This window comes from Solea senegalensis, linkage group LG15 (genome assembly GCF_019176455.1).
Source record: "Solea senegalensis isolate Sse05_10M linkage group LG15, IFAPA_SoseM_1, whole genome shotgun sequence".
Taxonomy (NCBI): domain Eukaryota; kingdom Metazoa; phylum Chordata; class Actinopteri; order Pleuronectiformes; family Soleidae; genus Solea; species Solea senegalensis.
The window spans coordinates 17,047,850-17,073,191 of NC_058035.1; the positions used below are offsets into that span (position 1 = coordinate 17,047,850).

At 40.0% G+C, this 25,342-nt stretch overlaps 1 protein-coding gene across 1 annotated transcript in view; it reads left to right on the plus strand.

Moving 5' to 3' along the window:
• Window positions 1-21,618, plus strand: part of LOC122781922 (WD repeat containing planar cell polarity effector) — a 74,861-nt gene extending 53,243 nt beyond the window's left edge. Inside the window, exons 13-20 of the mRNA XM_044046031.1 lie at window positions 341-529; window positions 1,208-1,331; window positions 2,259-2,322; window positions 9,026-9,125; window positions 15,159-15,264; window positions 17,881-17,972; window positions 20,077-20,108; window positions 21,504-21,618. Coding sequence (XP_043901966.1) covers window positions 341-529; window positions 1,208-1,331; window positions 2,259-2,322; window positions 9,026-9,125; window positions 15,159-15,264; window positions 17,881-17,972; window positions 20,077-20,108; window positions 21,504-21,554 — 758 coding nt within the window. The 3' untranslated portion in view covers window positions 21,555-21,618. The remainder of the gene's footprint in view (window positions 1-340; window positions 530-1,207; window positions 1,332-2,258; window positions 2,323-9,025; window positions 9,126-15,158; window positions 15,265-17,880; window positions 17,973-20,076; window positions 20,109-21,503) is intronic.
• The last annotated feature ends 3,724 nt before the right edge of the window (window positions 21,619-25,342 follow it).

The following is a 25,342-nucleotide window of genomic DNA, read 5'->3' on the forward strand; positions in this document are numbered from 1 at the left end:
AATGTAGTGTTGCCTCAGAGTTCAGGCTGATCCACTGGACACTCACTTAGCTTCAGTAAATGCTCCAGGTTATTTGGCATCATCACACACACCAATAATGCACCTTAATGCCTGGAAATAAGATGGGGGAAGAATTTTGTTTTTTTAAAAACACACAACATAATAGATAGACAGTGGAGCAATGAACACAAAAAAACACAATAACTTAATTTAAATGGAAATGTTATTGTTATGAGCCAAGTAAACTATATTCAACTTTTGACCTATCATTGGTAAGCATTGGAGATTTATTTGCTTCATATTTACAGTAAAAATGTATTAACATCAACATCTGTGACAGGAGCTCTGACAGGAGGTCAGATGGGTCCTGGGGAGCTGCTGCAGCAGCGGCTGCTCTGTGGACAGGTCAGAGAAGCTCTGGGCATCCTGGAGTCCATGGACTGGAGCATCATGGGAGACGAATGCCACCAAGGCCTGAGCTCCATCACCAACTACCTGCTGAGGCTGGAGCTGAACGCAGAGAGAGAGGGTGGGTCTGTGGTTTCTAGAAGATCTAAAAGATTGATCACCTTCCTGAGCCTTATGAGCTTCATGCTTTAATGCATTGTGAGCTACGCTGCTGACATGACTTTGTTTTTCCACTGATGTGTTGTATTGATTGATTGATTGATTTGTACTGATTTGTCTTTCTATAGTAATGTGGTTTAATGAGTGTTTCTTGTAAGCGTGTCACTGCCTGTCTGAGGACTACAGATGAAGATGCTCCCTGCTGGCTAACTTTGATTTATATACTTTTAAATGAATATACAAATAAACTGAAATAGAAACCTCCATGTAATACAGGGTTAAAATGATTTTTATTTATTTGATCAGTGTTCACACAAATGACTGCAACGCATGCAGGTATTTATTAGCTCTGATTGGCATTAGTGGGAACTCAAGTTTGTCTCTTATTTTTAGCAGCAATGCAGATTTCTGCATCATTTCCAGCGCAACACTAAAACATACATTCATCCCTCAGTCATTAACATACTTGTGATTGTACTTGTACTTGTAACATACATGATTGTTTTTTAGCAAACCTTACTTTTTATGATTTGTAAATCACATTTTTAACCAATTTACTCATGTTCACAGTCTAGGTATACCCACTGAGCTTGATTTTAATGACATTTATCGTGTGTGTGTGTTTATGTTCTGTCTGTAGCCCAACTTGAAGCAGCTCTGGGTGTGTTTTATTCTCCGCCTGCTCCCCTCTCTGATACGGTGATACTGGAGTACAGGGAGCCAATCAGTACATATGCCCGCCGCTTTTTTCACCACCTTCTCAGGTAACACCACCCACTCTGCACAGTTGCTCGGAGGGTCACAGGTCGAGGTCAGCTGGTGGAATTTTAAAACATATATGGAGTCCCTTTATTTGGTTGCTTTTAAATAATCTTACAGAAAATATTTTGTAAAGCTACATCCACGCGTGTTTATTTAAAGGCCGCACCTGAACACTGAGCCAAATCAGAATATGAAATACTGTCTTTCAGAAAGTGACATCCATTGTAGAGATATTTTCATTCTTATTTGCTCTTTTAGAAATTCTAAAAAGGGAAAAGGCCTTTGAATTTCATCACACACGCTAATTCAGCTTTGAGTCATTCAGAAGGCAAAGCGTCGCACATGCACCTGTTTAGACTGTTGTTTCATTTTCCCTTCTGCCTTGAGAGCCTTTTGAAATGGCTGTTTGACTGAAATAGACCCTGTTGTTCTCACACTCTGCTGCTTACCGCTCTCCATCCTGCTGTTACCACCCGTTTCCTTTCTCCCTTTCTCTCCCTTTCTCTCTCTTTTCCTCTCTAGCAGAGCTGGACCAGGTTTGGCATCTCTCCTTCTTTCCTCTCTTATCACCTACCTGCATTCTTTTTCTCACCATTAACATCCAATGACAGACACCACCTCAAACACACACACACACACACACCTCTCCTCTCGTGGTTGGGTTTGTCTGTTTCATGTTGGCTCCACACAGGGAAAGTTGAGGTGTTTTGTACTGGGAGATCTAGACTTCAATCTCTCTCTCTCTCTCTCTCCCTCTTTTTTTTTAGCTTTAATTCTGGATAATAGAGAGAGGTCTCACTACTCTCACTTCAATTATTGACTGTTTTGTTTGCAGAGGTGTATTGTTTCTGTGTGTGTGTGTGTGTACAGACCAATGGTAGAAATGTGTACCAGTGATCTATTTGTCTGTATCTCCTCTCTGTCCGCAGACACCAGCGCTTTGAGAAGGCCTTCCTCCTCGCTGTGGATCTGGAAGCCAGAGATTTGTTCATGGTGAGTGAAAAGTACTTTAAAAAAAAAAAATCTACAGTAGTACAGTTTTTATTTGTGGACTCAAACAACCACTTAGTGGGATTTAGAAAGGGAGAGACATAAGACGGTTCTTTCACCCTGAAACCTTTCTAATATCAAACTTTAAATGGATTACACACATCATATAATGTACAGTACATATGTGCAATACATCTCACAGCAGGTGTACAGTGACCACAGACAGGTAAGTGGAGTGGAATAGAACCAAACATACAATCATTTTGTAAGTACACTAAGTAAATGTAGTCAAACTTTTACCTAAATGGTTATGAAAATACACTCAGGGAACACAGATGAAGAGAGGAGGTAGAAAACACTATAATGGAGAGCCCCACATCATGTTGTAATATTAGGTTTTTTTCTTTTTCGTGTTGCAGTTGTCAAATATTTTAGTGCAAATGAATAAAGAAATGTAATTACAATCACTTTGGCCACAATGATTACCTTTTTCAACTGTAAAAGTGTCTTTTCTTCATCTAGAACAGACAGTATATAAATGACCCAGGTGTCCATAAAATGTACAAATCCTTAAGTCACAGTTACTTAAAATGTAATAAAACAAAATACATTTCATGATCTAAAATGTATCTTTCAAAAAAAGCTGTGTGTGTGTGTGCAGTGGGCAGTTGTGATCACAGTATGGGCCCCTAACTTCACAACCTCCGTGGCCTCACCTCCTTTTACTCTCTCCTCATCCTCCGTCTAACTTGCTCTTTCTTCCACTCCACTCTGAAATGCTCTTCTGTGTCTTTGACCTCCTTTTTCATGGGGCCCCCTTTTTACTCCATGCTTCACCAACACTGTAGACATTAATACAGGATACCCCACACACACACACATTCACACTCTTGGTCCTTCAATCACATTGATAGCACTGCTTCCCTCCCCACTAAGTACTGCTGCTGGGAAGCCAAATTGAAAAGGTGGAGTCGAGCCTGTGGACCTTGAAAGAGCGCAAAGGAAAGGTGGGGATGGAGGGAGGGGAGGGGGGGAGGAGGGAGGTAGTGGTGTAGCTGGAATGCTATATGACAAATGCAAAAAAAATTTAGGGGAAATAATCCAGTTTTATTTAAGTCATTTAGTCATAGCAGCAGCCGTAGAGAAAATAATGAGGACACAAAGAAAGCCTGAATGGTATTTGCAAATAATTGTAAATGTTGCATTGAAAAATGGAATTAGCCTCATCACAAGAATCCTGCAAGTGTGAGGAGGCAGTCAAAGTAGTTTGGTCCAACAAAAAGGAAAAGCTACAGTAATTATTGCAGTAGTAGATGTTTATTTGGGCCTTTTAGAGCTTTGTCGTGTATCGTAGAGCTTCTTATGTCAGCTACAGGAACCATCACACTATTACAGTAACCAACAGTGTGAAGAAAACCCAATATGATCACAGACCAAACACGCAAAACAATTATACTGTGTAATAGTAAAGTGCAGAACATCACACATTAAGTAACATACATATTTTCATTCCCCTGCTTAATAATCAGCAGTACATGATTTACAATATAAGCTCTTTTTTTTTAACCAAGAAACTAAAAGTAAACTAAAACCTTTCATTTGACATGAAGTGTAAAGTATGACGTGGTGATGTCACACAACCTCCCCATATTCATGTGTTTCATTTGTTCAGTGTGTGTGTGTGTGGAGGGGCTCTAATTCTGCACATGGCAGCCAGCACATATTCATAAATCACCTGTGTGATGTGGCATCTGCCATGTTTTTTGTATTAAGAAAAAAAACAAAACAATTATTATTGACGGTGAAATAACTTGATGTCGCCACAGGTTAAAAAACATTCAATTACTAATCTGTGTGATGACTAAAAACCCACAGTTTAATTCCAACATTTAAACTCTTGTGCGTTTTGCACAAATCAATCCAATTGAATAGAAAATAGAAAATAGAAAATAACCCAAATTCTAAAAGAATTAGCAATAGCCTCAACAGGTAATTGCAAAAAACACATCACTGTGAATCTGTAACAACTTTAATTCACTGACAAGCACTTTTATTTACTTCACTGACCAAGAGAGCAACGAGTCATCATTTGAAAAAAGAGAAAAGAGCGGAGAAAAGGAGGATGTTGACATTTCACCCCTCGCTCTGTCCCTGACTCTAATTAGGTTGTGTTGTTGCTTTAACCTGCTGGTCGCCTGATTGACTCGAGGTGGAGGGGGTTAATGAGGGCAACCCCCCTCCCGCACCAAACTCTTCAGAACTTCCAATACTTGCCCTCAGAACTCAATAACGCGCCGTTGACTCGGTAAAATGCAGGCACACAAACAGATAACATGCAGACCGGCACCTCCTCTAAAAATACCCAGCATGATATACCCCCCTCCACCATGCCCCCCACCCCCAGCCTCATTGTTTCCCTCCTAACAATAGAGTCCCTTCAGCTCCCCCCACCAAAAAAAAGAAAGAAAAAAGAAACCTTTTGTCAAAATGAAACACTTCAGTGTTGGGCTAAATTGAGGGGGAGGAGGACTTGTTGGCAGGGGGTGTTTTGGTGGAGGTGGGGGGTATGTAGAGTTGGTAGTAGTTGGGGTTACTGAGTCGTTGCATTTTATTTGTCATAATTGGCGCTCTTCTGTAGCTCCGTTAATTAGCCTCTGATAATGAGTTGATAATGTAACCAATTAGGTCATTCGTCAGCCAAGTCAATCCTGAAGACAAGGTTTTTTTCAGCCCCTGCCTCCTCGTTTTCTTTCTCTTCTTCTTCTTCTTCTTCTTCGTGGTTCTGTGGCTCTTGATGAAGCTTGTTAATTAAATCAAATTGTGTGATCGCTGAATCTGATGCCTGCTCTTTTGTTCCCCACTGAGAGCTCGTACCGCGTCTTGTTAGATATGCGAGCATTAAGGCGAGCGGCGTATACTGGGTTCAATCTTCCTCCTCTATCTGACACAGGGCTTTGCGGCCCTGAAGGAGGAGGAGGAGGGGGAGGGGGAGGAGGCTATATATCGCACACATCTTTAAGAATAAGCTAATTGTTGTTATTCAGATGAGTAATTAGCATTATTAAAGTATTAAGTCCTTAACACCTGTCTGATAACTGCCAGATAACAGGTGTGTGTGTGTGAGATCAGCAGATGTGCAGGGATCATGTTGATTTTACTGAATTTATATTTTCATGTTTGCACTCATGTTTGATCTGGCAGTATATCGGTGGGTGTCAAACATAACTTTATTTGTGAAGCACTTAAAAACAACCACAAGACGTAAAAGTTCACTCGAGGCAATAAAATACATCTGCAAAAAGAACTGAAAATAAACGAAAAGACATAAGACATGCGTAAAAGTAACAGCTATACAACAAAACAAAATAAGAATATAGATGAGATGAATAAAAACAAAAATGGAATGACATAAAATAACACTTGTGTGATGCAGGATTGGAATTTACTTTTTTTAGAATTTTGTAATACAGTACAGTAAAACTAGTAACACATACGCTTTGTAAAAACCAAAAGGTGCTTCATGTTTTAGCCAAACTGTTATTTTTCATCTGTAGAAGGAAAAATAAATTAGTAACAGAACAGATTGTGAATGGAATAAAAAGACACCTACTCACTAAATCTTACAGACATTATTATCCCCACCTAATCCCAATATTCCACAGATTTGACATTATTACAACAATAACATTAGTCCCATGCGTACACACATACACACACTTTTCACATAATGTGCACAAGTTAGCTGTGACAATATCCAGAGTTTGGTCGAGCTTGTTTGTAAGTTTTGCACATGTACAGTAATTATGTATTTTAAAGGTGGTTCCGCTGGCTGGTGGCCAAAATAAATAAAAGGACGATTTCCCGAATGTAGTTTTGTAGTTTTACTTATAAAACAGGGAAAAGATATGACGAGATATAAAAACGAAAAAAAGGAGTTGTCTGCAACCCCATCACAAATCGCTGTTTCTTATTATTATTTAACCTCATCAAAAAAAGAAGGCACAGTCTTGTCATTAAAAAAAAAGTAATGTCTTATGGTCAGATATCACAGAGTTCTGTATCTGTGCTCTGTTTCTCACAAACAACAGCGAGCTTGTACTTTCCCACCTATTAATCATTTTTTTGTGCAAACAGAGAGTGGACTGCACTGTGTGTCGAGGTTCATGCTTCCCATTGATCCTGTTTGACAATAACTTACAGACTGTCAACACACAGACATGAGCCAGTTAACCTAATCCCTCATTTATTTGGAGGCAAACCAAATATCGGTCAATATTGGGTCTCATAGCGTCCACCGTGTTCCCCCTCCTGCGCTCTGCTCCCTAAAATTGGTCCACTAAAATGGTCCTCTTTATCAGTGTGGTTAGCTGGCGCGCTGCAACCCCTAAAGCTCTTATATAAATAAGATTAGTGTCGCGTTTGAGCGTTGGGGAATAAGAGGTGTAATATCTGATGGTTTTATATGCAGTATTATTGTTATCCCTTCTTAGTTGAGCTGATACTCGTCTCTCTCTCCCTTGCTCTCTTTTCTTTGCGATTGTCTCTTTCTCTCTCATTTCACATGTGTTCATTCCTTTAGTCTCTCTCTCTCTCTCTCTCGCTCTCTCTCTCTCCATCCAGATTTACAGTATTACAAAGAGTTAAGCTGCAATAAAGCGCCCCAGCAGCAAATGCTCATATTGTTCTGTTCTGTCTGTCATATTCGCTCTCTCTCTCTCTCTCTCAGTTTGAATTTCGCCGTCTTCTTTCTCGTCGTCCTCATCGTTTCTCTCGCTCTCTCGCTCGCACACCTCACTATCATTTCACGATACTCCCTCATCTCCTCCTCGCCTGTTTAACCTTCTGCTGCCCAGTTTGTTATCAATTAGGCCCCTCACTCATATCTAATTGAGGGGCCATGTCCTCGCTCACAGTGAATTAGCCGCCTCAGTCTTGGGAGCCGATTTAGCTTCTTTTGAGGCCATTTTGTTGTCGGCCATTTTCACATTTCCTCCCTAACTCCTCGCCACAGAGGGCAGCCACTGCACTATAATTACCCAATCTGTTCCCATTCATTCTCTCCAATTTCAGCACCTCACTCTCTCTCTCATTCTTTTTTTTACTCCCCCTCTCTCTCTCTCTCTGCTTCAATCCCTCTTTGCTCCCCACCTCTTCTGGAAACCAGCATCCTCCTCTTTTTTTTTTTCCCCTCTGGGGGTACAAAAGCTGGGTTACAATATGGGGGTATTAAGGCCGGGTGCAGGCTCAGCTGGGGGCTGGCTTTAGCCAGCTGAGGGTTATCCGTGGCAAGCCCTGACTTACGGCACTGATGTCCTGTGATGTCGCTGAGGCGGAAGACTTTCCTTAACACGCTGAAGCCTTTGATGGGCCCCGAGGCCCTGCACTCAGCTCGAGGAAACCCCGCGACCCTGAGTAGCCCCTCGTTGGGTGCCTGGATGAGGGTTTGATTCATTCAGTCAGGTTAAGAGGTTGAATGTTTGATCATTTAGTCAGTGTGTTAGGACATATCATTCTTTTATTTATCCATGTGTATTTTGTACTTTCATTGCTGTCTTTTATAGCCTCCAGTCACACAGAGAGTGGAGCAGCTGTTATCCCAGTCTGTCCCTACTAGTGGTCGGGGATACCACATCATCATTTAAGCAGAAGATCATTCAAGATTATGTTGTGAGAACAGACTTTATTTTTTGACATAAAGTCATGTAACATAAAAACTTTCTTCTAAAAGAATAAAACTCACTTTCTACTGTAGAGGAAAAAATCAGCAGTTCTCCACATCCACACATGATTTATAGTTTATATCATTTATGTCATTTGTAACATTGGATCTCTCAATTATAAACACCGTCATGAGATGCTGTGTATAGTCTCTTCATTGCTGCTCCTCAGATTCTCCAGTTTTAACAATTACAGCAGTGAAGAGAAATGTTTTTTGAGCTGTGAACATCTTCTATATGTCCTCGTGTCCTTGTGTTTTACATTAATGGCACAATCAAACATCAAGTACTTGTGTCTTATGCTCTGAACACAGACAATTCAGTGCATGTCTCACACAGAACTATTTAAATATAAGATTATATTTCTCTTTTTCAGGTGTTTAAATGGATTCATTTAACGTCAGTGTTGGCTGGAGCTTAGATGATCATAAACAGGGACCGTTCAGTGTCTTTTATAAATGAGCAGTTAATCAGCCACACTCAGACGTCGTTTAGCATCTGTACGGCAGTATGAGAGTCAAACAGAGAGGATACACGCTGTTTCCAATATTGTCCCAGGCTGATATAGTAATATGCTCGGCTGGATATGTGTCTGTGTAAAGAGAGAATAGCAGCATTTCTGAAAGGTGAACAGTCCCTCGCCTTCTCTCCCACTTTTGAAATGTGACAGATAACATCCTCTCTAGTTCAAAACCACAGAGACGTGTGTGTATGTGTGTGTGTGTGTGTGTGTGTAAAGGGGGTTGGGGGTTACAAGCAGGCTGATTTCAAAGTTTTTTTGAGGAACCGGCATTTCATCCAACTGCTGCTCTTTCAGATGTTGGGCTTCAAACGACAACTCGTTTTTTTCCCGTGTTATTTCATCTGTTTCTTCCTTCACCCACCCCTCCAAAAAAAATGGAGAGAAAAAAAAACCCTATTGTGATTGGAGCTTAGATTCATTTTAGATTAACGTTCACGTTTCTTTCTTTCTTGCATTACCTTCAAAGGACCTCCATTATGTTGCCAGTGATAAGGGCGAGGTGGTGCTAGCGGATGTGGCCAAAAGGAAAGCTAATGAAATGGAGGCCCGGGCCATCGCAGGCAACGGTAAGAAAATAATCATAATGTCCAATGTAACACACACCAAACGTCAAACATTTCTCTTTTTCCTCATTTCTCACACTTGAAAGGGGAGGTGGATACTTGATAACCTCAGTAACTCACCCAGGCCGACACAGTTTTTACTGCCCTCTAACACCAGTCCTCGCCCACCTGTAATAGAACCAAGGAGACTTAAAGCAGATCATATAATGTGAGAGTAAAGCCTGCACAATCTCATCTGAGATACACACACAAGTCCTGCTTATATTTGTAATATCGTGAATGTCTTTTAAATTCGATGTCGATGATGTTACCCAAAGATGTATGAGCACGTGATAGTTCTTGAAGGATCCAGCGAGGGGAGGGACACCAGCAAAGGCCCAGTTTTTTGTTGTTACTTCAGGCTGTGCTGGTGCCCTTTGACAAACATTCCTGAAAGCACATACCAGAGGGGATCAGGCCGAGTTCCTCATTTCATTACACACACACACACACACACACACACACACATACACACATGCAACTCTTCACAGATTCTTTAAAGAGGTTCAGGGTTTTTTAAGTGTTGTCGTATGTAGTATGTGGTAAAATCTATCATCGAATTATCATTGTAGACTTTGCAGAGAGCACACACACTGGCATTTCCATGGACTTACATGAGAGACAGACACTTGCTCTCACTTATGACATGACACTTAAAGGAATACTGCATTTAGCTTTGTATTACTAGAATAGTATTTTTGAAAAAATGTGCTTCCCAACCTCAGTTTCCCCTGAGTTGAGAAATATCTTCATTCCCTTGTTACGTGCCCATCAGGGACACTTGGTCCTGTAAGCGTGACTGTTATTCTGGGAATGAGGTCCCGTCCCCCTATTAGTGGGTCTAAAAAATAGCGGAATTAGCGTTGCAGTTTCAAGCCTCGGACCAAGGCTGGGACCAAGTGTCCCTGATGGGCACGTAACAAAAAAAAGAATGGAGATATTTCTCGACTCAGGGGAAACTGAGGTTGAGAAGCACAATTAAGAATAAAAAATACTACCCTAATTCTAGTAATACAAAGCTAAATGCAAATCGGTGAAGTATTCCTTTAACTAAAAGCCCTTTCCATTCAAAATCACGACATACATTATGTCAAGGCTCTGTACATAGTGAGGAATAAACCTTTACAACATTATAGAGAGAAGAGAAACAGCAGTTCACACAATGAGCAAGCACTAGGCGTCAGTGGAGAAAACTCCTCCCTTTTAACAGGAAGAAGTCTCTGACAGAACCAGACTCTTGTGTGACCATCTGTCACGACCGGTTGGGGTGAAAGGAAAAATGGGGGACAAAGGAGAAGTGTGGGAGACAAAGGGGGGAGAGAAGGTGAAAGAGGGACGCGAGGTGTAGAGACGGAAGAAAGAGACCAGGAGCAGATATGTAACAGTTAGCTCAAGTTAGCTCATGTAATATAATCTACATTTGCTCTAGATCAGGATATCTTAACAATATGTCTTCAGACAAGTCTGTAAACTGCTCTCTCCCTGCACCAAAGTCCAGAGGAAATCAATCAGTATGTTCACATGCACAGTTTAATCAACTTAGGGCCATAGTCTGACTAAGACAGGCAACTGGATAAATTGCAGAGTCCGAGTATACGTGCATCTGACTCCGCCTCCGTAGGTGGGGTTGTATCTCAAAGACTGGGGACGAAATTTTGGTGCATGTGCAGAACACCAAGACTGACTCCAGTCCGACTAAAGATATACATACAGGAGTAATCGGACTATGAATCACATTATCCCGGTATGTTAGTCTGACTAAGACTACCTTGATTTTAGACTAACGTGTAAACATGACATTAAGGAAATCAAATTATTGCCTTAGATTGACTAAAATTGGACTTTTAACATGCATGTAAACGCACTGAATAAATTTGGCACACGGGAGTTGTTAATCCAATGCTGCCTTTATCTGTACGTTTAAACGTGTTATGCTGTGACTTGGACTTGTTTTAAATCCTTAATTCTGTTTTACCGGCGTGATACAAACTTACCAAAGAGGCAGCAGTAAACCAGCATCTGCTGTTTTTCCCCTGCAAGCTTTAGTCTTGATCTTTGGTGCCGTGGAGTGAGCTATTTACAAAACAGAAACGGTTTTCTAATGGTGTGATAAAGTGGTAAAAATATAACCTTATGATATAATGTGCTTAAGCAGATGTTGATTATGTGAGATACACCTCATATTAAGGGAATATATGAACTCTTTCTTCTGTCCCTCATACAACCACACTTCAAAAAACCTGAACTATCTCTTTAAGGGGAACAGGTGAACACATTTGAGAGGAGCTGGATGTGTGTGTGTGTTTGTGTGTGTGCGTGTGTGTGTGTAACCACAGAGACAAGAGAGCTATTTAACTCTACTGTATAAGGTCAAACCCCTGAGGCTGAGTGTCTTGTGTGTTAGACGGTGAATGAAAATGAGCATTTGTGTAACTGTGAGGCCTGTTTGCATGCAATATTATTTTCTAATGCCGAACACGACACTCCCCCTCATAAGCCTCTTAATTATGTCCTCGATGATTTACCTCCATCACCTGCAGCGTGTCCTATCCTTGGACAACAGCAGTGTGGGGAAAGATCGAGGACGGACGGGCGAAAAGAAAGAGGAGTGTTAATGGAAAGGAATAAAGAAGAGGAGAGGAAGAAATGTAGGAATTTTTGTAGAATTTATGGGTTTTATCTCTTGGTTGACGTTGCCAGCTATTTTCAAACAGAAATCATCCTTCACATTTTTTTTTTACAAAGTTGGGAGCACAAGTCACCATTTATGATTATTTTATGGCCCGACACCTGCACAAATACCAGATTACATTCATTACATTCATGATTGTTTTTGTTTTAAAGTTTGTGGAATTCTATATACAGTGTCTTTAAATTACCTAAATTCTTCTTAGGACATTCTACTGACTTAGATTCATTTGAACAACGTAAAAGCATTATCCCTAACCTTAACCATGTCCATTTAATGCCTAACCTTAACCTTAACCCTTAGTGCTCACGCGGCATGGATCTCTGGGAATAATACACAACTCCTTATATGGACGTCCTTGGGGTGTTTGTTTATAGGTCACATATTCAGGCTTTAAAAATGTGTCGTTGAGTCAAAGCTATGATTCATTTTATATTGGCATTTTTAGTAGTGATATAAAGTAGCAATAATTGTGCAGAAGTCACAAAAATAGGCCGTTTTTCTTTTATTTTTGTTCATAAAAACGAGCCAAGTGAACTTTGAACGGTGACATATTTCCAAATTTAACAAATTCAATCTGATTTTAAACACTTTGAGTACTTTTATTTTTTACTTTTACATTTTCCTCTAAATTGCACATTCGTATAGCCTCTGTATATACTGTATGTTTTAAAACAGCAAAAATGCTCTGTGTTCTAAGGGTTAACTTTAACCTTAACCTAACCACAAGTCAAATCTTGGCCATAAACTTTTGAAACTAGAAAAGTGTGGAACTAGTAATGGAAGGTAACAAATACGTGTATACACACACACACACATGCGTGCACACATCATTTTATGATTGATGGCTGCCAGGAAACACACATACATAGTGGATGTTGACACACATGGTTAAACTTGTGTGTGTGTGTGTGTTATACACTCCTATTAAAAGAGCAGGAAAGCCAGGTTATAAATTATGAGTGGTTTACTTCTCACTTTACACACACACACACCTGCATACATAGCCCCTGGCATGGTCGTTACACACGACAGCTGTTGCTATAATTTACAGTTGAACTGTCTGAGCTACTTAGTATGTTGTCCATCCCATTTATTGCATGTTGCACCTCTTAATATTATCCAGTACAGACTCAGATTACAGCTTCTACAACTACTCACCTGCAGGATTAGTGCACTTCATTCTGAATCTGAATGGAGGACTTTACATGCAGGTAAGGTATACTTTGGTTTATGGCGGCGGAGTCACAATTCTTCAACACACACTCGACAAAACAAGTTGTCACGGTGCAGCCTCAGTGAGTGAGTAGTCAGAGTCACATGCGAGGCAGGTCTCAGTGTCTCCTGTGTGAGCCAAACATTTGTAATAAACACGTGTTAAACAGCGATGTGAAAGCAGGTGTTCCCTGCAGCGTTGAAACACATCACGATGGCTCGCCGCTCAAAGAGACAATGACACACAAACTCAAACATTACATTCTTCCAAACATAATTTAGTTTACACGGTTATGTAAAACTGACTTTGCTTCTATCAGCACGTCACCTAATTAAATAATGATGATATTGATATTTATTCAACCACACTGACTTGTGCAGCTGCTCTCTTAACCACACGTTTCCATTCGTAGTCATCCGTGCCTCGGTTGTAACTCGACGACGACAATTAAATTGACTGCATGTCCCGTCCCAGTATGAAAGCGCTAGCACACCAGTCCTACGTCTGTGAGAGTCATGCGCTGAAACTTTGGCTGAAGCTTTGTAGGCGAGTTACTAGATGTAGCATTCAGACATGAAGAAGGTGCAAACTCGTAGAAATCATCTCCACATTCTCAATTTCGAGATCCAATCAGCTGTGCTTCTCAAATGATCGGCAACAGTGATTAAAACAATGGTTCGAGGCTTTTCCCAACCTATTTGAGAAAAGTGTGGACATTTGCATTTGAAAGAAGAAACATTGTTATAAGAAGCACATCTCCTGATATTGTCTGAATGATTTATCACTTGTTTTCTTTGAGTGATGCATGTTTTTTTCCCAGCTTCAGTCTTGGGCTTGGACCAGATTGGGCAGAGCCGTCTTCATGTGCCTTTGTACTTCTTCTCCTCATATTCATGGGAATCCATTGTAAAGCCCAGATAAACAGAGATTCTGCCACTGCATGTTCAAACACACACACACAGTAACAAAATAGGGAACACACATTTCAGCTTAGAAATGCGTGCCTTTTATAACAGCAGTGGAAATCGCTTGTAGCTGTCTGGCTGACAAGTGTGTTGATTTGGATAGATATGGCTTTGTGAGAGGCAGAGTAGTGAACAAGTGCGAGGGAAGGCCCTTTTTCCTCTTCCTCTCTATCTCTTTTTCTTTTGAGAAGCGTTTTTGCCAAGAGGAACAGCCAAGTTGCTTTGCCTGATCGTTTCGTCTCCCCCTCACAAAGGACGATGTGACTGTGGGGCCTTTCAGTGGGCAACGAGACAAGAGCTTCATCTGAAGATCCACTTCTCCACCTCCTCATTCTCCCTTTCTGTCTCTCCTTCTTCTAAGGCGTTGCGATAAAAGCCTGTTAGCTGCGGTGAGTGTTGAAGAAACGCTGCATTTGTTTCTCCTCTCGCGCTCAGCTCTGTTGATGGCTTTGTTGACTCATCCTCCATTAGTGTTTGACTTCTCGCATCAGTTTAGAAGCGTTTCCGGGAGAACGTGTTTGTCCAGGAGCAAGAGTGTCCTGCGAGCAAAAAACATACATATGTCATATGAAGATAATGAATTTACGAGGCCTCAACTGATCAATGGCAGAGGACCATTTAATGTCAAAGATGAAACATTTCTCCCCAAAGTCCCCACATTTCATTTCTTGATTATGTAAAATATAAATAATAATGACTTATGAAAGTAAAGAAATATAATAAAAGCTTCAATCTTTACCAAATATGGAAAATAAACCATATGATAAAACTTCATTGTCTACTGCTTCATCCTCCACATGAGTGTTGAGGCAGGAGACAGTCACAGCTGTATTAACCATGTCGGTTTTTGTCTTTGCCATTAACACTGACATCCAGGTGTGACTTCAGCATCAAACGTCATTTCTTTTACCCCCAAAGACATGTGCAGGGCTGGAAAGACATGAATGGCTCCTGTTGTTCTTTACACTGTTTTGCGTCCATGGAGGTTTGCATGCTTAACAGTCACCTCAGGCCATGTTATAAACTTTTGTCTTGTCAACTCTACAGGGACCTAAAAAACAATTCTACTGTATGTGTGTGTGTGTGTGTGTGTGTGTGTGTGTGTGTGTGTGTGTGTGTGAAAGCAGATCCCAGTGGCAGACATGATGTGTGTGGTTCCAGCCTCAGCGACAGACGGACAGAGAGGAACCAAAGTGCAGTGGGACCTTTGTACCCGGACATTTCCACCACACAGTGAGTTACACAGCGTGTTGCTGCTATATCAGTTTTTACTGTCACTCTCCTCCCTCTGTGATTTCAAATCTGACGTGAAAAAAGCTTATTCAGCTGATACAGAGCAACATAAATGCCTTGTCTTCTAGTACTGTATGATATGTCACTAATCATTTTTTTACTTTTATTGTCAGATGTTCTTTTTTGCTCATATTTTATGCCTTTTAATGCTTTACACCACTTTGGCCATTTGTTATGTTCCTAAAAATGCTTTGAAGATTACATTTTGATTGGATTCTGTTCATTAAAAACCATCAAATAACAGATGATTCAAAAGGCCTCCTGCATCATCCTGCAGAGGATTCACTTCTTTTTATTTTTAGTCTCTCATATCCTCTCCCACAGCAGTTCCTCATTGTCTGTATATGAATGTGTGTGAGAGTGTCTGTGGCCAAATGACCCAGCGACAGCGTAAGAGCCTTTCGCTCCCCGTGTCGTTTAAAATGTCAAAGCCACATCAGTTCCGGTTCTTACGCTTCCAGCGTTCCCAGCGCGGAAGCCGGAGCGGCGTTTAGAAAAAAAAAAACGCCACTGAAGTCCATTTTCACCAGGGTTCGGTCTCTGGCGGCGCACGACAGAGTCACTGTTTCACTGCGATACTTTAATGAAGTGTTCTGCCAGAATGATGTGTTGAAACAGTGTGACTAAAGACGCAGTCCCGGCCTCTATCTCACACACACACAAATAGATACACACAAATATAGCCCTCCATGTCTCTATGTCTCTATTATTGTAGGATGAGTGTGTGTGTGTCCTTGTCATTCTCCCACTAACATATTGAAGTATTTCTATGGGGTTTGTGTGCGTTAGATTAAAAAAAAAGAAGAAGCATTCTTGTTCTTCTCATCTTCATAGGCTTTTCATGGCTGTTTGACTGCAACACTGATGACTCTCTGCACCTCCACTCCTCCACTCTGCATTCCTCTAAGCCCCCTCCATCCATCCCAAATCCTCTCCTATCAGCCAATTTAAACAAGCTTGGGTCCAGAGAGAGAGAGAGAGAGAGAGAGAGAGAGAGAGGGAGGGAGAGATGCTCTGGCCTAAGCTCTTTTTAAAACAGTAGAAGGAACAAGAAAGAGTGGTAAAGAGGGTTAGGGTGATTTGGCAGCCAAAAGCCTGTTGGTACTACCTCAGGTCTTCCCCTGCACCACTGACAGAGGCTAAGACAGCAGATCCCTTCACCTCCCTATAGATTATGGCCACAGAGAGAAAGTGACAAAAGCCTCTGCCTTTTTTTTTTTATTGCACAATTCCTTTAGAACAATTTTATATTGAACACCCCTCCCTCTGTTTTTTTTTCTTTTATAATCTGGTCTCTGATGAAGTTTCATTGTTTCTCATGTGAAGCCAATGACAGCTTAGCTGAGATGGAGTAGGGGAAGCATTATAGCGCGGGCGTTCTCCCGTTTGGCTCGCTGAGAAAAGAGCAGGGAGAGAGGCGGAGGCGAACACAATGACAGTTTGGGGGCTCCTCGCGGATTCCCACATTCCCCAAATCCGGCTCTGTGTGTGCGGAGAAATGAGAGAACGAGACGGGAAGCTGGGAAGCATCCCAGCGTTCCTTTGATGGCTGTTGGCCTTTCCCGCTCATCACAAACTCCACTGTCAGCGGAGTCAAGAGAGTGGAGGCCATTGTTTATTTTCATTCAGCAGAGCCATCAATGACAAACATCAATGACAATTTAAAGTTGTTTGTGACTTTTGAGCAGGAAGGAGCTCAGTTTTTATTTTATTTTTTTAATCTAGATCATTGAATTCCAAGCAAACGTTTACACTTTTATAATAACATTTATAATGACTGAGAAATCATGCTTTTACATCACATAAAATAAGCTAATTATTGTGTTTTAGTGTCAGATCCTGTCTAGACAGAGGAAACACTCACTGTCAGATGAGTCAGTGGTGTTTAAACACACCGGGAGTGGAGGTGATGACAGTTCAGAGGGAGGCATGTACAGTATGTGTAAATGAAAGTCTTTAATGTGGCAGACTATAATACTTTTCCACTCGTCTCTAGATTGAAACACCAAGTAAATGTTTCCTGCTTGTAGAGATGAAAGCGTTAAACGACTTTATCGTTGTTATATGTCATCGCTGTAACAAATGATGAATGAATGAATGAATGAATGTAGTCTGATTTTAATTCAGGGAAATGTTCACGCTGAGTGTGTGCTGTTAGATTCCACCACGGACTGCAATCTGGTTACCATGGTGATCATATTTTACATTTAAATGTATATAAATATAATATATAAATGTGATTTTTGGTGAAAAGAGACAACAATTTGGTCTGAAATCATTATTATGTGGGGATGTCCATAGTGTGCATACACACCATATATACTAGTGATGTATACTAGTATATATAGGATATATAAGATGTATACATACAGAATAAGCCTCAGTCAAATCATAAAGCAGGGAATATTTATTTGAACTGTCAGTTTTTCCCTTTTGTGGCAAATCTCACTAACTGATAATGATTCACAGACATTTTGGAGCAGCTGGTGCAATAACATCTTCAATGACAAACACAGCAAATATTACAAAGTATTGTGTCTTTGTTTTGTTTTTAAGCGTGGACGGAAGATCCAGTCAGAGGAGAATACAAGCCGAGCGCCTTCATGTGACCGTGAGCCCACACGTGTTCAGGACACTGAGACAAACAGGTCTGTGTGATGGTCGTCTTAATGTCTGAAAGGTTTGAAAAGTGTTTTTTTGTAATAATCTAAACTCTTATTCTAGAACTGGAACTTAAAACCCAGTGTTTCTTTTACACCTGCCCTGAACTGAAAATGTATTTAACGCACTTTTACACCACAATTACACGACAGTTTCTGAAAGCTAAGAAGTTGCATGTCAAAGCCAACATGTGGTTATCACGGTAATTTCACTCGCGCTGTTGCAGGAAGCCGGCGAATCAGCGTCTCAGAGAGTTGGAACAGTTGCCTGTACATGGTTTCCATTTTTTGTCCTGAACAACGTTTTATACTGTTCAAATTTCAAATTCAACACGCAAAATCAATTCATGTACAACTACAGTGTTTTTTCTTCATTTTAAGTTGTTATTATACTTTTTTAACATGCAGTAAAATGTTATTCTGGGAAAGTTCTTAGGAAACTTTTATGGTTAAAATAAGCAAAAAAAAAATGTCCAGATGGACAACAAATACACTTGACACTATTTCAGATTTTTTTAATTAACTAACTTAATGGAAACACCTGATGGACGCTTTCTCTGATAACTAGAGATAGAGATTTTAGCCGTTTAACCGTAGTTTCCCCATCTATGATATCTTAAAAAATATGTATGGTGCCTTGGTTTATGTTGCAGTGAACAACCTTTTCTGGCTGAAAACAGAAATTTGTAAACAAACTCAACAAAACTGTCGATTTTACATCTCAGCACACAGCAGTTGTTGATCCACTTGCGCCTTAGTCAGTAAGTGAAAACATGTAATCTAGTGACTTCAGTGTTAAGTCACACAAAGTGGCCAAACAAGGCAGCAGCAGCAGCTCCTGTGTCCCTGTGAGCTGAAAATGCTGATTTTCTCTATGAACTTCAGTGCAGGTGAGTGAGCAGTTGACAAATGACACTTTTTTGAATCGACTCGACTCGCCTTGGCATGGCACGGTTTAGGGTGACTAGTGACTTGCAAAGCAGTTGTTTTCAGTGTAGCTGAATCATTAGAGTCAGTTCATTCAAAATATTTGTTCAGTACTTCCTCCATGACTGGAGCATAGACTCCATCTGACACAGTCACTGGACTGAAATACAGCGACAGGGTTTGTGATGCAGCTCGCGATCAGCCGTGCTGTCACTAAAAACACCAGACTCCTGTTAAATATTGAGATTTGATACATTTCCCTGGTAACTGTTGGAGATGAACCCACATTTTTAGGGTTGTTAAGTCTTTTTAACTGATCTACAGTTCGGCACTGTTCGGCTTGATTGTCAGCAACTTAACCGTGCTGTGCCGGGCCATGCCATGGCGAGAGAGAGGCCAAAGACAGCAGCCATGTTATTAGTACAAGATATTGTCAGGCGGCGGCGCTTGGCAAAGTCAGTGATTATATACTATCAGTACCTTTATACAGTAAAACCCGAACTAGCCCTTTAAATAGAATCAGCTTTTACGTTAATCTTCATGTCCACAGCAGCAGCTGACACATGTTAGAGCCTGCAATCATTCTGCTCTGACATTTAGCTTCTTTTATTCTCTGAACGTAGCCTGAGAGCTTCCTGTCTCCCTCACGTCTGAGGTGACTAACTGGTCATTTAGGACAAAACATCAACTCTTCTTTGTCCTCACTTCCTCCTTCCTGCTCCCTACATTTTAATAATTCAGTTGTTTTTTTTGGTGGGGGTGGGGGTGGGGGGTTATTAACAATTGTCTCTCTACCAAATCACTCTGTCATTGGGTAATCTGAGCTGCGGGCTATCGAGGGGAATTTGCATCAGTGTTTAAAATATGTGTATGAGGCACGCTGGGGTTTTAATGTCAATCATAACCTTATTAACGCAGAGCTCAGAGCGAGAGAGATCGCCATGAGTGACAACAGTTTACTACATTTGTTAAAACCCAGAAAAGGAAACGTGTCTGACCTACTGAGTGAGCATGTAACCTGTGTGTGTGTGTGTTTATGGGCTGTAGGGCTGTCATGTGTGATTATGCACGTCTGATGTTGTACTTATTAAACGTGCTGCGGGTGGATTACCAGAACATCCTCCGACGTCTTGTGTCATTTTGTCTTCTTTTTTTTTGTCTGCAGGAAACACTGAAGGTGACAGAGGCAGCGTGAACGTAAGTTGATTGACTGAACATTGATTTTCATTCTTCATCTCCGTTGACAGAATTCACATCATGTCTCCTCCCTATGGATCGGATGAAAACACACTGTTAAGACCTGTGTTAAAATTTTTTTTTTTTTTATTATTATTATTATTATTTTTATTAATAAATGAAAAAATAATAATAAAAAATAATAATAATAATAAAAAGACCTGTATTATAAGTTCATAACCAGTAATACATAGTAATGCAGCGGTATAGAAAAGGCGCTTTATTTTATGTAAAAATCCCTTAACATGTAAAAGAGCCTTGTGGGGTGGGTAAAGTAAACACTCACCTCGATATGTCAGTGTACATTTGTTAATATACTGTTTATGAAAGTGACGCTGAATAATAGAGTAAATTAAAGTTTAAAATGTAACTATAAACTGGAAATAACATGGCTTTACGGTAATATTATCTCCTCATTACTACACTGTGGCCATTGTCGTCACAACTAAGCATGCATTTGCATTACAAATAACACAGTATCACCTTAATATGAGCTCCATGTTACAAAATATCATATATATACTGTATATTTATTTGTATATGTACAGTATATATATATATATGTATATATATATATATATATATATATATATATATATATATATATATATGTATACTGTATATATATAATGTGCATCCCTAGTTTTTGTTGTTCTTTTGATGTTAGGGACAGCAACAGATTTCAGTTTTTCTTTTTTTCTTTTTTTAAATCATCATTTAGCTCTTACTCGACTGACTGTGAAACAATCTTTGAATAATCACAAACATATGAAATAACCCTTTAATACTTCCTTCAATCTCAAGCTATAGCGTTATCTTCAGTTGACACACACAGCCCAGACAAACATCAGCGTCTCTCACTGAATCTTATTTTGCTGACTGATGTCAACGAGGTGAACGTGGGCTGATTCTGATGGACACATGATGATCATTCATATAATGCACTGTTAAACACCGTTACACACAGCTATACTGCATTATTATGTGTTAAACCCATGTTTTTAAAACAAATACGTCCAAATGATAGATGATAGATGATAAATGATAAATATGACGATACATGAATTCTGTTGTGGTTTTGACAACTTTCACATGTTTTTACTGACAAACCATAAATTGGATAATTGAAAAGAAAAAAACGATAAACCATTGATGAAAATATGAAGCAGTTGTGGTTTTTATGGTAGTCAGCTTCACTGTCACATTACACATTAAACACTTAATGACGACAGTTAAACAGTCAAACCATAACCAAGCACTCGAGGGAAATTAAAAGTGTGATTATCATAAAAGTCCTAAAAGTGATTTACTGTATAAACACTTTTATAACAGGTTTCTGTTGCTTGTGTGTCTCAGGGAGAAGACGACGCTGGGACGCTTCATGTGGTTCATTTAGGAATGGTTTGAGGAAACAGACCTGGAGGTTTTATATTATATTATATTATATTATATTATATTATATTATATTATATTATATTATATTATATTATATTATATTATATTATATTATATCATGTTACATTACATTACATTACATTACATCACATATCATATCATGTTAATACCAGTGGGAAAAGTGAAAAGAAACAACATAAAGTCACCAACAGCAGCCTTTATTTGTCTATTTTTATATGCAAAGTAGTCATTGATGTTTACGGCATGGGTATCTGTGAACGTTTACTGTGATGAAAGGAGATGAACACATGAGCGTTGTGTAGTGTTGTGTCATTGTGTGTGTGAAATTTCACATGGAACGTGGATGAAGGTTATTTTCTGTCAAAAGCAAATGAACCTTGACAGAAAAACAGTTGTGCGGATTTCTGCTTTTAAGAATATGACACAAACTGTTTCAGACCTTGTCATTAATCAGTGCTGAAAAAAATAAAGACTTCTATTATACTTCCATCACCACTGATACTCAATGTTTCTTCCTCACTCTCTCTCTCTGTCTGTGTGTGTGTGTGTGCTGTATAGACGTGTGTGTGCATTAGTGTGTGTTGGCCGAGATTACGGGCCCCAGTTTTATTCATGAATAGGAGCCAACCAGGGACTTTAAAGCATCGCACGGAGCCTGTTTCCTGAACAGCAGCCATGGCCGTGTCAGAGCTGTCGACGCGCTGCGCTCACCGACTAATCTGACAGCGCCGCACGAGCCCTAATCCCTCACTGTATCGTAATCTATTTACTTTGCATTCTAAGAGGATTTCCACCAAAAAATATACAAGAAGCGATGTTGGAAATGGACAGAAGATGTGCGAGGATGCTTTTCTGCTCCTTTTCTGTTTGTTTTGTTAGCTTTCAAAAAAAAAAACACACACGCACACACACCACTGTATGTTTTTTGGGGAGTCAATCCCCTGCGAGAGGGTAGGGTGAAAGGAATTACATTTCTGACTGATACTAATACTTCTCTTATGTAAACATCAAAATGTTATATTTCCCCTCTGATGATACAGTCACACTGCAGAGGCTGCTGCAGATAAGTGGCATCTGTCGTTTTGCTTTAGAGCATCTCTTGACACGTTTATAATTTACAGACCAAGGCTGCATTATCTCCTGATTGTTTGATTTGACAGCTTGAATAAAAGCAGCAAAAATTGCTTAACAGGCGAGCACTAAGTCCTCGCATCTCTCTGATGGCCCTACACAGTGGCCCTTTTTTTTATGAGAAAACAGTGAAATCTCCTCTTTCATAAGACACAAAACAAACCAAACGCTCTCCTCACTTACCCTTTAAGCAATTATGTCAGCTTTGTTGAATGATAAATACTTATGCTTCATTTAAAACGTGCCCAGCAGCTTCATTGTAAAACACTGCCTCGCGTTCAGGTCTTTGCCGTCCGAGATGACTCGCAGAGATCAGCTTATTAGTGGTATTAACATACTGTGCAGCGTGCTGGAGCTGTGAAATGGCCTTGTTAACATTTGGAAATGAATCAAGCCTCCAGCACTTGCTATTATCCAGGTTATCTCTCTTTTTTTCCCCTCTGTGCAACAGCTGTGCAGTGTTTCTGTAGCAGTTTTATCCCAGCTAATGATGTGGGATCTCTGATTGGACTGATAATGTTTCTCCCTCTGGGGCCCAGTAGTATGTTTGTTTCACAGTCTGAAACATTATAGACAAACATGTCAAAAACTTAAAAGAGTAAATAAATGTCTAACCACAGCTGACGGTGATTTGACAAATCAGAAATGACAGTGGAGTTCTAATCTCTCAATCTGTCACATGTCTGTGAATGAGATGTACTTTGCATAAGGACCACAATAAAGGAAAGTGCCTTAATAACATTGCAACATAATAATCTGCACTGGAAATCTGTGTTTAAAAGATAAATAATGAAAAGTAGATACAAGAACAACCTGTTTTTTGGGGTTTTTTGCCTCACGCGAAGGTCAGAGTGAAGCACAAGGACAAAGCAGCGACTGAAATCTCATGATAACACTTCTTCATTTCTGAACAGATACAAGCCAAATGAAATGTCACAGTAACAATCACTGGATGTCATGTTGGAAAGTTATAGCTGATGCACAGTACTTGGTATTTATGCATTTTTTTTTTATTACGTCTATAGGACTTTTCCTTCAATTGCAGCTGAATTATTTATTTTATACATTGCAATGCATTATTTATTTAATGCTATTACACTGGTAAACGAGCTGTTAACCCCACAGTTTTTGTTCTGTTTTGGCTCTTGAAGACTCCTGTGCTCATCTACAACTAATAAACATTTTTTTACGTGACATATCTCATGCCTGATTTTGAAGTAGTGACACGTTTCAGACGCCTGGTTTCATGGAGTCCTCTCCATGATCATTCATTCATTCATTGTTTACTGCTTTATCCTCCACATGAGGGTCACAGGTCGCTGGAGCCAAACGGAGCTGACACAGGGTGAAGGGCAGGCTACACCCTGGACTCAGAGAACCAACATACAGGAATGTACCATTTACTCTCATTCTCAATCTCACACTTAAGCGTTCCATTAAGATCTGCATGCTTTTGGACTGTGGGAGGAAACTGGAGAACCCAGAGAAAACCCACAAACACACATGGGGAGAACTCCATGCAGAAAGGCCGTCTTTGTGACCGAGACGGAAGTCCAGGTCTTTTTCCTGCACAGCATGTTTTTCATGTGCACGTTCAGATAAAACTTGCCTTACGCTACCTTACTTACTTACTTACATAATGGATAAAAGTCAAGTTTGAACACGTTGTAAATATTGAGTGAGTTTTTTGTTATTCCAAGCAATTTTTGACCAAAAGCCAGTTTAGCAAAGCATTATGGTTCATAAACAAATCAACCTGTTATTTTCTTTCTTTTGTTCCTTTTTCCCTCCAGAGACACACTTCTGTGATTGTCTTTGTCAGGTTTTAACAGGTCAAAGTTCATGAGAAAGGTTTAGATTATATACAACACCAGCAGTGTATGTTTTCTGAAATGTAAGCCGTCTGTCAACTTTCAAACAGACACACACAGAAATTTGTCATCGGAGAACAAACTACACAAAAAAAAGGAAATGTGGCCATCGTGTCAGACGGCTAAGTGTTGACATACAGAGACAACATCTTCAGCGAGAAACTCTAAAGCCTGCAGGTCAACAAGTCTCCATTAAGCTTTCCCAGGTCTGGAGCTCGGCTGCAGGGAAAAGAGACAAGTTGCAACTTAGGACGAGGACAAGCTGCATCTTTTCCACATGAGACAATCACAGGACTCTTCAAATACCTCTCCGCTTCATCCCTCGTTACATTGTTTTACAGGAAACAGGGAAATGAGGAATGTCAACAACAACAAATACAGAAGACGGAAAAGAGGACGTGCATAAGAACAGTTATTTTTCATTTGTCAGAAATTGAAGATGAAATATTTATACAAATGGTTTCAGTCAGTTCTCACACACAGTGGGAAGAAAAGGGTCAGATGAGGCGAGGGATAGTCAAATGCAACTTCACCTATAAAAGTTATACACACAGTACCTCTAAAGTTGTTGTGCATCAGGTAACATTTAATCTTTTAAATACAAACAAATGACTGCTACATTCAAACCACTGACACACAACTCTCTGTTTGTGTTTGTCAGCTCTGCAGACTCACCTGAGGAGTGGGGAAGTCTGACGTCACTGTCTTCCCCACAGCAGCATCTCTGTCACTCTTTTTCAGAATCTCATTTCATGTCTGTTTTTGTTTTTCAGCTTT